We start from the raw sequence: 15,359 nt of genomic DNA, 5'->3' as shown, positions 1-15,359 counted from the left end.
AGGTCAGGGGCCAGATCCGGCCCAATCACCTTCTAAATCCAGCCCGTGGATGATCCGGGAATCAGCGTGTTTTTACATGAGTAGAATGTGTCCTTTTATTTAATGCATCTCTGGATTATATGTTGTTCTTGTTTAGTCGTGTCCGACTCTTTGTGACCCCATGGACCAGAGCACGCCAGGCACTCCTGTCTTGCACTGCCTCCCGCAGTTTGGTCATAATTCAAAAGCATCAATTCTTCTGCGATCAGCCTTCTTTATGGTCCAGCTCTCACTTCCATACATCACTACTGGGAAAACCATAGCTTTAACTAGACGGACCTTTGTCGGCAAGGTGATGTCTCTGCTTTTTAAGATGCTGTCTAGGTTTGTCATTGCTTTTCTCCCAAGAAACAGGCGTCTTTTAATTTTGTGACTGCTGTCACCATCTGCAGTGATCAAGGAGCCCAAGAAAGTAAAATCTCTCACTGCCTCCATTTCTTCCCCTTCTATTTGCCAGGAGGTGATGGGACCAGTGGCCATGATCTTGGTTTTTTTGATGTTGAGGTTCAGAACCCCTTTTTCACTCTCCTCTTTCACCCTCATTAAAAGGTTCTTTAATTCCTCCTCACTTTCTGCCATCAAGGTTGTGTCATCTGCATATCTGAGGTTGTTGATATTTCTTCCAGCAATCTTAATTCCGGCTTGGGATTCATCTAGTCCAGCCTTTCGCATGATGAATTCTGCATATAAGTTAAATAAGCAGGGAGGCAATATACAATCTTGTCGTACTCCTTTCCCAATTTTGAACCAATCAGTTGTTCCATATCCAGTTCTAACTGTAGCTTCTTGTCCCACATAGAGATTTCTCAGGAGACAGATGAGGTGATCAGGGACTCCCATTTCTTTAAGAACTTGCCATAGTTTGCTGTGGTCGACACAGTCAAAGGCTTTTGCATAGTCAATGAAGCAGAAGTAGACATTTTTCTGGAACTCTCTAGCTTTCTCCATAATCCAGCGCATGTTTGCTATTTGGTCTCTGGTTCCTCTGCCCCTTCGAAATCCAGCTTGCACTTCTGGGGGTTCTTGGTCCACATACTGCCTAAGCCCACCTTGTAGAATTTTAAGCATAACCTTGCTAGCGTGTGAAATGAGCACAATTGTGCGGTAGTTGGAGCATTCTTTGGCACTGCCCTTCTTTGGGATTGGGATGTAGACTGATCTTCTCCAATCCTCTGGCCATTGCTGAGTTTTCCAAACTTGCTGGCATATTGGGTGTAGCACCTTAACAGCATCATCTTTTAAAATTTTAAATAGTTCAGCTGGAATATCATCGCTTCCACTGGCCTTGTTCTTAGCAGTGCTTTCTAAGGCCCATTTGACTTCACTCTCCAAGATGTCTGGCTGAAGGTCAGCAACCACACTACCTGGGGTGTACGAGACCTCCATATCTTTCTGGCATAATTCCTCTGTGTATTCTTGCCACCTCTTCTTGATGTCTTCTGCTTCTGTTAGGTCCTTACCACTTTTGTCCTTTATTATGGTAATCTTTGTATGAAATGTTCCTTTCATATCTCCAATTTTCTTGAACAGATCTCTGGTTTTCCCCATTCTATTGTTTTCCTCTATTTCTTTGCATTGCTCGTTTAAGAAGGCCCTCTTGTCTCTCCTTGCTGTTTTTTGGAAATCTGCATTCAGTTTCCTGTATCTTTCCCTATCTCCCTTGCATTTTGCTTGCCTCCTCTCCTCCGCTATTCGTAAGGCCTCATTGGACAGCCATTTTGCTTTCTTGCATTTCCTTTTCCTTGGGATGGTTTTTGTTGCTGCCTCCTGTATAATGTTACGAGCCTCCATCCATAGTTCTTCAGGCACTCTGTCCACCAAATCTAAATCCTTAAACCTGTTCCTCACTTCCACTGTGTATTCATAAGGGATTTGATTTAGATTGTATCTTACTGGCCCAGTGGTTTTTCCTACTTTCTTCAGTTTAAGCTGGAATTTTGCTATAAGAAGCTGATGATCTGAGTTACAGTCAGCTCCAGGTCTTGTTTTTGCTGACCGTATAGAGCTTCTCCATATTATTATTATTATTATTATTATTATTATTATTATTAGCCATTGAAAGCCTTTACCTCCATGAATTTGCCTCATCCTCTTTTAATTCCACGCATTATTAATCCTCTTTTAATACCACTCCTAGGATTTTCTCTAGGCGTCTCCTATTGACTATTTGGGAAGTCCAAGGCTTCCTAATTTCCATACATTACTCTTGCCACTCCAGCACACATGCTGGAGAAGATGGGCCTGTCCTTAACTCAGCCAGACTTCTATTATATTTTTATCTATGGATGCCAATGATCAAGGGTGCTATGCAACTGTTTTACTCGGAGTATTCCTGCTGAAATTCATGGACCCAAATTCATGGACCTTGATAATTATATTGCTAACTTGGAAGCAAAATATGCAGAGGAGAATTTTGTGGGGTACCTTTAATCTCTACCTCAAAGCCTTAGGGTAATATAAAAACTTAAAAGAGTATGGTAGATCTGCTGAGATAGGGTGGACTCCCGAGTATGACTTAGCTAAATATCTAAGTATTTCAATCTATTGGTTGCATGTAAAATAACTCCAAGTTATAAATCATACCATAGCTCCAATAAAAATCTAAATTTTCGTTGCTGCCTCCTGTATGTTCCTTTCATATCTCCAGTTTTCTTGAACAGATCTCTGGTTTCCCCCATTCTATTGTTTTCCTCTATTTCTTTGCATAGCTCATTTAAGAAGGCCCTCTTGTCTCTCCTTGCTATTTTTTGGAAATCTGCATTCAGTTTCCTGTATCTTTCCCTAACTCCCTTGCATTTTGCTTGCCTCCTCTCCCCCGCTATTTGTAAGGCCCCATTGGACAGCCATTTTGCTTTCTTGCATTTCCTTTTCCTTGGGATGGTTTTCATTGCTGCCTCCTGTATAATGTTACGAGCCTCCATCCATAGTTCTTCAGGCACTCTGTCCACCAAATCTAAATCCTTAAACCTGTTCCTCACTTCCACTGTGTATTCATAAGGGATTTGATTTAGAGAGAGGGGGGAATATTAAGGCTCGCAGAGCGCCCCCTGCTGGCACGGCTGCGGAAATGACGACATTCACTGTTTTGATAACGGGCGCTCATTGCCGGGAGGCGAGTCAACAGCTTCATCCTGCGCTTTACAGGGATTTTACCGGTTGCTTTCCTTCTTGCAAAACTTCGGGTTTGTAGTGCAGATCGACATGGGTTGCGCAACCTGGGTTTGCCTGGAGGCGATCGAATCCAACCTCCAAAACACCAGCAGCATGGAAGCGCTCAGAACTCAACCTGCAAGCCTGTTGAGCTGCTGCCAGTCACAGTTGACAATACTGGGCTAGATCATGGACAAATAGCAGCTTTGTAAAGCCGCTCACCCACCCTGTAAGAAACAGGTGCCGTGCATTTTTTAAGACTTTAGGGAAGTTTTTAATGTTTGATGCTGTACTGTTTTTAATATTCGGTTGGAAGCCACCCAGATGTAGGGGTCATAATGTAGGGGTCTGAGTCCCTTGTTTCCCAAATTCCAAAGCTCTAGCAGCAGAAAATGAAATAGAAAGGGAAGTGAGAGAGATGAAATAGCTTGGGAGGTGGTATTATAGAATTAGTCAGTGGTGGTGCCAGGATTGTGCCTTGGAACCAAAGTCCAGGGCCAGGCCCTGACTGTCACCTGACAACAGCAAATGATGGAGACAGCAACAGTCAAACCCTACACCACGGGTGTCAAACACAAGGCCCGGGGGCCAAATCCAGCCCGCCAGACCTCGTCATGTGGTCCGCCGAGCGCCCCAGCCAGCGGGACCCAGCCGACAAAGCGCCGACAAACAGCTGGGGCCTGAGGGGGGGTAGAAAGGCGGCCGGAGCAGCGCTGCGTGGAGCGCCCCAAGCCACAGCAGGAGAAGGAGGAGGCAGCTTGCCAGGTCAGCGCCCAGCAGCGCCGCACGGAGAGTCCCAAGCCTCTGCGACGCAGCAGTGCTCTGTAGCACTTTGAATCCTCCTCCTCCTGCCACGGCTCGGCGCCTGGAAACAGCTGCTGTTGCTGTTGCTGCTGTTGCTGCTGTTGCTGAAGCACAGACAAAGCACCCAGCAGCGCCGCGTGGAGGAGGAGGAGGATTCAAAGTGCTACAGAGCATTGCTGCGTCCCAGAGGCTCAGGACTCTCCGTATGGCGCTGCCGGGCACCGACCCGGCAAGCCTCCTCCTCCTCTTGCCTCACCTCCACCTCCTCCTCCTCCTGCCGCGGCTCAGCCTCATGAACGTGAGCTCAGCAGCGGCTCAGCCTCATGAATGTGCAACTCTGAGGCTTTACACACGTCTCCTAAAACGGACACCCGCTGCCTCATGCTGCACGGGAAATGCTTTTTGCCCCTGGGTCCCTTCGCGCTCTTTTCTGGTGCTGAATCAAGGCGGTGACCCCCCCTCCCTTTCTTTCTTTCTCTCTCTTGTTCTTATTCTTTCTTTCCCTGTCCTTCCTTCCTTCTTTATCTCTGTCTTCTCTCCCTCTTTCTTTTTCTTTCCTTCTTCATTCCTTCTTTCCTACTCTTCTTTCTCTCACCTCTTTCCTTCCTCTCTCCCTCCTGCTCCCTCTTTTTTTATTTCTTTATTTCTTCCTTACTTCCTTTCTTCTTTCCGTCCTTCCCATCTTTCTTCCTCTCCCTCATTCTTATTCTTTCTTTCCCTCTACTTCCTTCCTTCTTTCTCCCTTTCCGTCTTCTCTCCCTCTTTCTTTTTCTTTCCTTCTTTATTCCCTTCCTTATTTCCTACTCTTCTTTCTCTCCCCTCTTTCCTTCCTTCCTCTCTCTCTCCCTCCCACTCCCTCTTTTCTTCCTTCCCTCCTTCCTTCCTCCCTCCCCTCCCTCTCCCTCTCCTCAGAAACATAGGATGCTGCTTTATACTTCTGGCCCTTAAACCCTGGAACCAGGAGAGCAGCTCCAGTGAGTCAACCTCAGCCAGTCCCTTTGGTGAAGGGTGGTGGCTCACTGGCAGAACATCTGTCCTGCATGCAGAAGGACCCCAGCATCTCCAGGTACCAGTAGCTCTGCAAAGCTCCTGCATGAAACCCTAGCGAGCCTCCACCACCCAGTGCAGTTACCAAAAATCATTTTTCAATAAATTGTACAATGATTGTACATTTGAATATCTACTTGCCATTATTCTGACTATGTTTCTGCTTTCAGAGCTAGTTATTACTTACATTATTACAAAAAAAAACAATAATAATTGAATGCAGTGACAATAATTTATGATAATAAAGAGTGGACACATAGTCCTACAGATACAACCGGCCCTTTGAGGGTGACCAAACTGCTGATGCGGCCCCCGATGAATTTGAGTTTGACACCCCTGCCCTACACCATCATTTGGTCCAGCATAGGCATGCCAGGGCATGGTTAGTCACTGCAACAACCTTACAACCTTCTTCTTTTAAAAAAGAAGTTTATAGTTAAAGGGAGTGGCTGGCAAAGCAGGTGCATGGTTACAAGTATGCATTTCATTATTTCTGCTTTTAAAAATACGTCATCCTTTTTTTTTAGCAACAAAATTACAGTAGTGCTTATTTACCATCAGCACAGCAGAATCAAATCCTGTTTTATGTCTGACACCATGATGGTCCCGTGACTGAAATTTAAAACGCAAAACTGCATATGCTCACAGTCTGGCTGGATCTAGACACATGATCCAAGAAGCGTCTCTGGTCAAAGCGTTGCAAATTTAAACAGGGAAAACAGGTAGAGAAAAACGGGACTCCACGTCGCCATTTGGTGGCTCAGTGTTATATCGCACATGCCACGCATATGACTCGCTTTTTCTTTACCAGTCTTGCAGAGTCCATCCAAGTATCTCTTTATTAAATCGGGGGTGTAAATCAGCAGTTGTAAAACATGACGGAGGAGGAAGGAGATGAAATATGCATGCTTCACGTGGCTGTCGAAAGATCATTAAGTTCGGGGTCTGAAAGTATAGCTTCATCTCAATCACATGCCAACTCTCGGGGCGCTAACTGGGCAACATAAAAAAGTGCCACTTTGGCTCTTCCACCAGGAATCCAAGAGACACCGCTCTCTTGATGGGTGCGGTTCTCCAAGGCGCCTCCGGAGACACCGAAGCCGGCGCCCAGTAGCCAATGGGCTCTCCGGAGAGCGCGGGAAGCCAATCAGATCCCGAAAGGGAGCGTCTCTGCGGGAAGGCGCTGAGCGAAGCACGTTTATGATCTCGTCGCCTTTGAGAGAGTTTCTCTCTGACAGCGGCGCTGCGCGGACGTCGGAATTCTTCTCACCAGGAGATCCGTGGCTGCCGCGGGGATCCCAGCGGGCAGAGAGAAGGCCGGGAGAGAATGGCTCCTCCGTTGCAGGAGACCGCGGCGTCGGGAGTGGGGTCGGGAGCGGGAGTTGAGGAGAAGAGGGCCAACGGGGGCGGCGAGGTCCGTTCCCGCCGCTTCTTCACCTGGGAGGAGATCGAGCAGCGCTCGGGTCGGATCAAGCCCGAGCGGTGGCTGGTGATCGACAGGAAAGTCTACGACATCAGCAGCTTCCACCGGCGGCACCCGGGAGGCTCCAGGGTGATCAGCCACTATGCCGGGCAAGACGCCACGGTGAGAGCGGTGGGGGGGTTGTGCTCCTCTTCCTCCTCAGGGCCGGGGGTTGCAGGTCGCGGCGGGGAAGCCCTGGTGGCCCTGGATTACCAAGTGCATCGCGCGCGAGAGAGTCTGAGATGCAGATTATCAGTCACTCTTCACTGGGACCGGCAACTTTTGGGATGGTTCTAAAACGGAGTTATCCTTGTGAATGACACGGGATGCACGTAGAGGTCGTGTGAACGTTCCAGCTCTTGGCAATAGTGCCCCCCCCCCTGCCCTGACGGTTTCTTCCTGGCGCTCTCATAGCTGGTGAGGGGATGGTGGTTTCAAAACTACCTGTCAGTATCCTTTTGCTGCGTATTTGTCTTTTATTTCGTACTTACTAATGAGCTGTTAGTATTAAGGCGCTGCAAGCGTAGCTTAATGAGTTCCATATCAGGTCGATAATGTGTAGGTCTATCTCGATCCAGCTGAAACGAGCAGGCACTGCACAGGCCTTTCTTGTGCTAGGCCTGCCTGGGAGCCGAGGGCCTTTCCACCATGCAGGCCCGGCAGCTCCCACTACTGCTACTGCTGCCCCCCCCCCCCAAGGTAAGGTGCTGGCCCCATGTTCACCTTTGGTCAGTCTTCATTGGGCCACTAAGGGTGGGGGCATCATCTTCCAGGGCCCCTATGGGGCAGTGTGAGGGGGCACCTATCTTTGGGGTGGGGCAGCTCAGAGGCCAGGGGCAGCAGCAGCGGCTGCCCAGAGGACTCCAAGGAGAGTGGAGAGGGGGCTGAGGCACAAGGGAGGGTGTTTGAAAAAGGGTAAGAGGCTGCCGGCTCTGCAGGCAAGGGGTGACATAACTGGGCTCCTGAGCCCCACAGAGGTGCTGCAGAAAGAAGGTACTGTAGTTGGTCAAGGGAGCCGCGGACTCAAAAAGATTGAAACCCTGTGCATTTTGCCATTGAGTTACCTATAAATAAATAGTTTTTTTCTCACTAAATATATGCAGATTCACTGTCAGCTTCCCTGAGTCCTACATAAAATATGTCTAATCCAGCCTTGCAAATATGCCCACCACATTTACTCATCATGCAGATTTTTCTAGCCCACCAGTCTCTCTCTCTGTGTGTGTGTGTTATATGTGATCCCAAAGAGAACAACTAACTTTTATAACAACTCTTGGGTTGTGTGGAGGTGTGGTGTGTGTATATAATAATTTTCATTTATATAAATTTCAGTTATTTTACAATAACTGAAAATAACGGAGAGATCTACATTGGCTCCCAGTACGTTTCTGAGCACAATTCAAAGTGTTGGTGTTGACCAGGGGTCCCCAAACTTACCCGGCTTTGGGCCGGATGCCCGCCGCGCCGATTGCGTGGTGGGCCAGAGGGTGGGGGAGCGTGCGGCTGTGCGCGCCCATGCACATACGCTATTTCTGGCACACTCCTGACCTGGGAAGCGCCGGAAATAGCTTGTGCGCATTTGCAGAAGCCTCCTCCGATCCGGAAGTACACCGGAAATGATGCTTGCGCGTGCGCACAAGCTATTTCCGTTGCTTTTCCGGGTCGGAAGTCGGCAGCCACACCGCGCTGGTAAGAGCGGGCAGCGGGCAGTGGGGGTCCCTGGGGGCCGCATAAAAGAGCCTCAGGGGCCGTATGTGGCCCCCGGGCCGTAGTCTGGGGACCCCTGGTGTTGACCTTTAAAGCCCTAAACAGCCTTGGTCCTGTATAACTGAAGGAGCGTCTCCACCCCCATCATTCAGCCCGGACACTGAGATCCAGCACCGAGGGCCTTCTGGCGGTTCCCTCATTGCGAGAAGTGAGGTTACAGGGAACCAGACAGAGGGCCTTCTCGGTAGTGGCACCCGCCCTGTGGAACACCCTTCCAACAGATGTCAAGGAAATAAGCAGCTATCCTATTTTTAAAAGACATCTGAAGGCAGCCCTGTTTAGGGAAGTTTTTAATATTTAATGCTGTATTGTTTTAATATTTGATTGGGAGCCGCCCACAGTGGCTGGGGAGACTCAGCCAGATGGGCAGTGTACAAATAATAAGTTTATTATTATTATTATTATTATTAACATTTAAAACCTCGTCTTCCTTCCTCCTCTTTCTGCGGTTCCTTAATTTTATTATTTCCTGCATACTCTAAATTAACTTATTCTTTTATTCGTTTATTTTAATTATATATTCTTTTGAAACTGCAGGTTATTTCAATAATCCTGCCAGTGTCTTTATCTGTTTACAGTTTGTTTGTAAATATTCAATAAACCATTTCTGTCCTTTTACAAAAAGTTGGTTATCTTGACTTCTTATTCTTCAAGTAAGTTTCGCCATTTCTGCATAGTCCTGCATGGAGGCTAATTTTAACTTACCGTAGGTGATAAAGCAAATATTTAAAAGCCTGGTTTCTTGCCTACGTGCTGATTGTTGTGGAAGGAGGCATGTGGCCACACATATAAGAAATGGGTGTAGCATATATACATGTGCACAGGAGATGTTAAATCATCACACTAGTGGTGAGAAGGATGCTAATAAAGAAAGAAATGGATTGTGAATGAATGACCATATGTGTGTAGTAGAAAAGATGTGACTGTCTCTTAAAATATTGCATTATTGTTAAGCATTTAAGAAGTGTACACACAGAGCAGAGAGATCAATGGAATGGAAAAGAATACACATCTTAAGACCCATAGATGCAAAGTGGGAATTCAAGAAAAAATTAAATACTTTTGTCTAGTATAGTATATGAGACCTGTGCTTAGGCTGGAGATACGCCGTGTCTGATATAAAAGGGAGGGATGTAAGAGTTGTTTCTTCACAGTACAAAATTCCTACATAGAATTTTATGTTGAAAAATGCACAAGACAGGTCCCCCACCCCCTTGCGCAACTGTTGAGAAACTACCCTCAGTTGCCAGGTGAATGAAAAGTAGTGGAGAAAAGAAACAGATATTGGACCTGGAAGTAACACAGACCATGTTACCTTACACACTTGCATGAAAACAACAGATATGAATGTAGATGAAGTGCACAGCCAACACTCCTTCAACCCTCAAATGAAAATGGGTGCAAATAAGCTGTGGAACACATGCAGCAAATTCTTTGTTTTGAGGTTACTTTTCATCTCTCACCTCTGCCTAGATGTATGCTTGCCTTTCATTCCTTCCCAATTTTATGCTTTTTTTCTTTCTCTCCCAGGATGCATTCACAGCATTCCACCTTCATAGGGATTATGTAAGCAAGTTCTTGAATCCCTTGCTGATAGGAGAATTGGCACCAGATCAACCTAGCTCTGAGTCCAGCAAAAATGTAAGTTGGGCATGGGAAACAATTTATATGTGTCACAGATGGGTGTTGGCTACTCCCGAGTAAGCACTCTCTGCAAGCCCTCTCTCTTACAATATGTCTATCATTATTTTTTTACCTTTACACTGGAAGAAAGCAGGGAAATCAGAATTCCATTCCACACTGCATATAACTCTATGGTGCACATAATATTGCACCGCTAAAGAGTGGTTTATGTTCTGTTGTCAGCAGGGGGGACGCATCTCATCTGCATTTCAAAACAGGGAAGCTAAGACTACATTGTGACAGAGCTCATCCACACTTCTGTTTGGCCCATGACTCCTAGGTATGAGTCCAAGAGGTTTTTCTTTCGTCCTGCTGCTTTACTGTTGAATTGGAGCAAACATCAGTTGGGTATCCTGTGGATTGACGTTTGTTCTGATTCGGCAGTAAACAGTGGAATTTAAGAAAAACCTCTCCGACCTGTGTCTAGAAGTCATGGACCAAATGGAAGAAGTCATGGGACAAATGGAAGTGTGAATGAGCCTTCAGACAGTATGGCAAACATCCGAAATAATAATATTTCCTGTTTTCTCCTTTAACTAGGCTTACAATCCATTCCTATCCCTCATTATGTAATGCAGGTGTCAGGGAACCTTTGGCCTTCCAGATATTGCAGGGCTACAACTCCCATCATCCCCAGCAAGCATGGCCAATGGTCAGGGATAATGGGAATTGCAGTCCAGCAACACATGGAGGGTCATAGATTCCCCGCTGACCCACATAGGAAAGAAAATTAATATGTTTAGATCTCTTATGGAACAAACTCGTTTGTGAACTAATTCACAAGAGAATCTTCCTTGTTGCACTTCACTACATAAGCTATAAAAAAGGTAAAGGACCCCTGGATGGTAAAGTCCAGTGAAAGGCAACTATGGGGTGTGGTGCTCATCTCGCTTCAGGCCGAGGGAGACGGCGTTTGTCCATAGACAGCTTTCTGAGTCATGTGGCCGGCATGACTAAACTACTTCTGGCACAACGGGGCACCATGGCGGAAGCCAGAGTGCATGGAAACGCTGTTTACCTTTCTGCCGCAGCAGTATCTATTTATCCACTTTCACTGGTATGCTTTCGAACTGCTAGGTTGGCAGAAGGTGGGACAGAGCAATGTGAGCTCACCCTGTTGCGCAGATTCGAACTGCTGACCTTCTGATCAGCAAGCCCACAGGCTCAGTGGTTTTTAGACCACAGTGCCACCCATGTCGCTACATACATACATAAGCTGTATGTTGTTGGGTATATTGGCCGTACAGATGTCTATCCTGATGTTACTCCCAAGTAAGCATACGCAGGATTTCAGCCTTAGATTGGTTTAAGAATGATTTATTCTCCCCAGGGAATATTAGAAAAAAGGAGTAGGGATCTAACACTTAGTTAGTTAGATATACCCTAACTAACACTGATTTGGGCTGCAATGGCCAAGCCAAAAGTTGTGGCCACCTTACAATCCGGATGCAGACAAGCAAGCATTTCCATAAATCAGCAAAGACATTTTCCACCCACCCCTGCACCTTCTTTTCCTTTCCAGGAGGAAAGGCAGAGGTGAGCATTCCAGCCTTGGCTGATAATGGGTGAAGGGATTCAGTTCCACCTAGCAGCTGCTGCAGGAATCTCTCTTCTCAATTTCCCTGTTCTGCAGGAAAGAGGCAGGGGAGCCTGTGGGTTTCAGCTCATGTTAATAGTGAACCCCTGCCACTCTACCGAACAGCAACTGTATCTGCCTCCTCACTTCCTTTTCCTGTGAGAAAAGGAGATTGGGGGTATACTTCCAGCCCCTCGCCCTCAGCTTTCCTCCAAAACTTGGATCTGGCGAGGATGCGGGAATCACTGTGGATCTGCCAGAATGACGCTTGCCCATCTCTGCAGCTTGAATCTTGGGAGGAAGGCTCATCAGACAGCGTAATTGTCAAAGACTAGTTGGTTAATGGTGATCTAAGCATGGGAATGAACTTCTGGAAACACTACAGTTGTAACAGGGAGACTACGTGGACTCCCCGGCCATATATTTCTCCAAAGGCTTATAATCATTCATGTTGGGAAGACTTTCAGTGGCATAACCAAGCCTGTGCTCAGGATAGAGGACAGCTCGTGGCCTCTCTTCACTGCCACAACTCAATGTGCACAGCTGGAAGCTTCCCCCTGTGCCACAGGAATCACCAGAGGATTTAATGATGCGGCTAGTATCGTGGAGAGCAAGTATGGGGGACTTGTGGTCCTCCAAACATTTTTGGACTCCTAATTCCCATCAGCCCTAGCCAGCGTGGTCCAATGGATGATGGGAGTTGGAGCCCAACAACACCTGTAAGTGGCTGGCGCTCTTTCTCCCCGTTTTTATTTGATGCATTCTGATGTTACTTGTGTGTGTGTGTGTGTTTGTGTTTGTGTGTCCGGAACAACTGGTTGTTATTCTTTGTTTCCCCACAGAAATTGCTAGTAGAAGATTTCCGAGAGCTGAGGTCCACTGTTGAGAAGATGGGACTCCTGAAGCCCAACACGCTTTTCTTCTTCCTGATGTTCCTTCAAATCATGGTGCTGGATGCTGCTGCCTGGTTGACCATCTGGTACTTTGGATCATCCTTAGTGCCGTTCTTTGTGGGCGTTGCACTGTTTACCACCGCTCAGGTAGAATGTCAGAGACACCATTCTATCTTTGAAACTGTTTTTTCCTACACATTATTACTTCAAAAATACCATGGGGTTCATGAAACCAGAACACAGTCCAATGCAGCTAGCTCTTCACAGCACACTCAGGTTTGGGGTTGTTTGTTTGTTTGTTACCACAAAAACCAAAGCTATTTCCTTGTGCTACATTAAAAAGCACTTGTGGAACTTTGGAAAGTCTCTAGAGAACTTTGCTGTTTGAAAATCCATATTCAGACGGGGTAGTTAATCCATGATAGTTTAATATGCCTCACCAAGAATCAGACACAAAATCTGTTTTCAGTTTCACAGCTCAACCCTGGTAAATATGGGGGTGTTGTTGTTTTTGCATAGGCATAATCTTAGTAAAGTAGTAGTAAAGAAGGGAAAGCCTTCTAGCACCTATTACATCCCCTTATGCCAGCTTCTTTGACCTAGGCAGTCAAACTGCCCGCTCTTCCAACAAACTGAAAGACACGGACTTACAGCTTATTGTGAAAGGCAGGGGTGAGGAATGTATGACCCTCCAGATGTTGTTTGACTTGGCTCCCATCAGCCCCAGGGATGACGGGAGTTGTTGTCCAGAAGCATCTGGAAGGCCACAGGTTTCTCAGCCCTGGTGTAGGGACAGATGTTGGGTAGGTCAGAAGTAGTACACAAGCCTCCTGCACCATGCTTTTTTTTGAAGAGGCAAGTGCCATGTTAATCTGGCAATATTCAGCCTTCAACAAATCCACTCACCATAGCAAGTAAAGCATGTTTCCACTGCCTTGTGTCCTTCTTTTTAAAGACAGGTGATTTACGGACTTGAAGCAAGTAAGCCCATGGCTTGGGGAAGTAATCCTTAACGACATCTTAGAATTACATCCAAACCAAGCCATAGTGTTTCCCAGCTAATTGGGGATTCCATTCGAGATAATTAAACCCTGCAACCCTATGTAAAAAAGAATTGCCTTTGGCATGGATGATCTCCTGGGACTTTGTTTTAAAAAGGAGTAATTGCATTGTTTTCATTCTATGTTTAGTTGTTGAAATAAATTAAAAAATTGTCCAGTAGCATCTCAGAGACCAGCTAAGTTTGTTCTGGGTATAAGCTTTCGTGTGCATGCACACTTCTTCAGATATGCACACAAAAGCTTATACCCAGAACAAACTTAGTTGGTTATTTTTTTTTCCCCCAACTGCGTCAGACCAACCAGACTACCTACCTGAATCTATGTTTAGTTGTGCAATGGATCTGAGCTATGTTTTCTAAATGATCCTATTTTTTATCTTACAGAATCAAATGTCCTGGTTTCAGCATGACTTGGGGCACCTTTCAGTCTTCACCACATCCACATGGAACCACTGGGTTCACAAGATCTTAATGGGCACAGTGAAAGTAGGTATATTTCCCCCTCTGAGTGGAAGCTGTCCTTTCTGACAGCCAGTGGGTTTGACTTCTGCTCTGTTTTCAACCCTGGGTTCTCCTCTCCTATAGGGAATGCCAGCCCACTGGTGGAATAACCTGCATTTCCAGCACCACGCCAAACCCAACTGTTTCCGTAAAGACCCTGATCTCAACATGCACCCCCTGGTGTTTGCATTGGGGAAGAAGCTGGCTACAGAGGTACGTTTGCAAGGTGTATGCTACTGAAGGGTTGCTAAGGAAAGCAGCCAGTAAGAGTGGACAGCCAAGAATAAAGCTATTGGGCAGCTTACACGAGACAGCCATGATTTTCAGCAGGAAAACGTCAGGTTTAAAAAATATTTTAAATTGTATACAATATAAAGATTACACACACACACAAAATTATAAAGACAAATAATATATAAGCATGACATATAGAAGATATATAGAAGGGACCCAGGTGGCGCTGTGGGTTAAACCACAGAGTCTAGGGCTTGCTGATCAGAAGGTCGGTGGTTCGAATCCCTGCAATGGGGTGAGCTCCCGTTGCTTGGTCCCAGCTCCTGCCCACCTAGCAGTTCGAAAGCACATCAAAGTGCAAGTAGATAAATAGGGACCGCTCCGGCGGGAAGGTAAACGGCGTTTCTGTGTGCTGCTCTGGTTCGCCAGAAGCAGCTTTGTCATGCTGGCCACATGACCCGGAAGCTGTCTGCGGACAAACACTGGCTCCCTCGGCCTATAGAGCGAGATGAGCGCCGCAACCCCAGAGTCGGACGCAACTGGACCTGATGGACAGGGGCCCCTTTACCTTTTTATAGAAGATAAAAGCGTGTACAGGAGTAAGTCCCATTGGCTTCCATGAGGCATTTTAGGTTTTAGTTTTAGTAGATATGCAGAGGATTGTGATATAAAGGGGCAACACCTGAATTTCTTAATAAGCCAAGTACCCGTTTTCCTGTTTCTATGTTCTGTGTGTCTTTCTGGCTCCTAGTTTGGGTTATTGATTTGAATGCTGCCTCCAGTTTTATGGTATGTTGTCCATCAGGAAAGACCACAGAAATATATAATGGGGTCAAGAGGGTACAATGGGCCCTAAGCAGAGAATGATCTGCAATGGCCCTGGTGGGAAGAAAGACGGTCTTAAAGTGTAATAAATAAAATAGGGTTTTTTTGGGGGGGGGCAGATCATCCCAGTTGGCCTCTCTCTTGTTTATGGTAGCAAGGATGTGTAATTTCATAAGGTCATGACCCAGCTCTGGTTATGATTTTTATTTCCACACACCCCATTCTATGGTGAAGCCCAGGGGGAGATGGGAGTTAAGGTGCTAAGTATATTTTATTCATGGAGCAGCTGCCACCCAGGGATTGAAAGAATAGGCAATA

The 15,359-nt window shown here is 46.4% G+C and overlaps 1 protein-coding gene across 1 annotated transcript in view; it reads left to right on the top strand.

The window, feature by feature from the left end:
• Positions 1-5,264: 5,264 nt before the first annotated feature.
• Positions 5,265-15,359, top strand: part of LOC118089057 (acyl-CoA (8-3)-desaturase) — a 25,564-nt gene continuing 15,469 nt past the window's right edge. The window contains exons 1-5 of the mRNA XM_035123435.3: positions 5,265-6,625; positions 9,800-9,910; positions 12,371-12,568; positions 13,866-13,967; positions 14,067-14,195. Of these exons, the coding sequence (XP_034979326.1) occupies positions 6,368-6,625; positions 9,800-9,910; positions 12,371-12,568; positions 13,866-13,967; positions 14,067-14,195 (798 nt within the window). The 5' untranslated portion in view covers positions 5,265-6,367. The remainder of the gene's footprint in view (positions 6,626-9,799; positions 9,911-12,370; positions 12,569-13,865; positions 13,968-14,066; positions 14,196-15,359) is intronic.

Source organism: Zootoca vivipara, chromosome 1, assembly GCF_965207765.1.
Source record: "Zootoca vivipara chromosome 1, rZooViv2.hap1.1, whole genome shotgun sequence".
NCBI lineage: Eukaryota > Metazoa > Chordata > Lepidosauria > Squamata > Lacertidae > Zootoca > Zootoca vivipara.
Note: the sequence above shows the minus strand (reverse complement) of the source record. Positions and strands in the feature narration are given on the sequence as shown.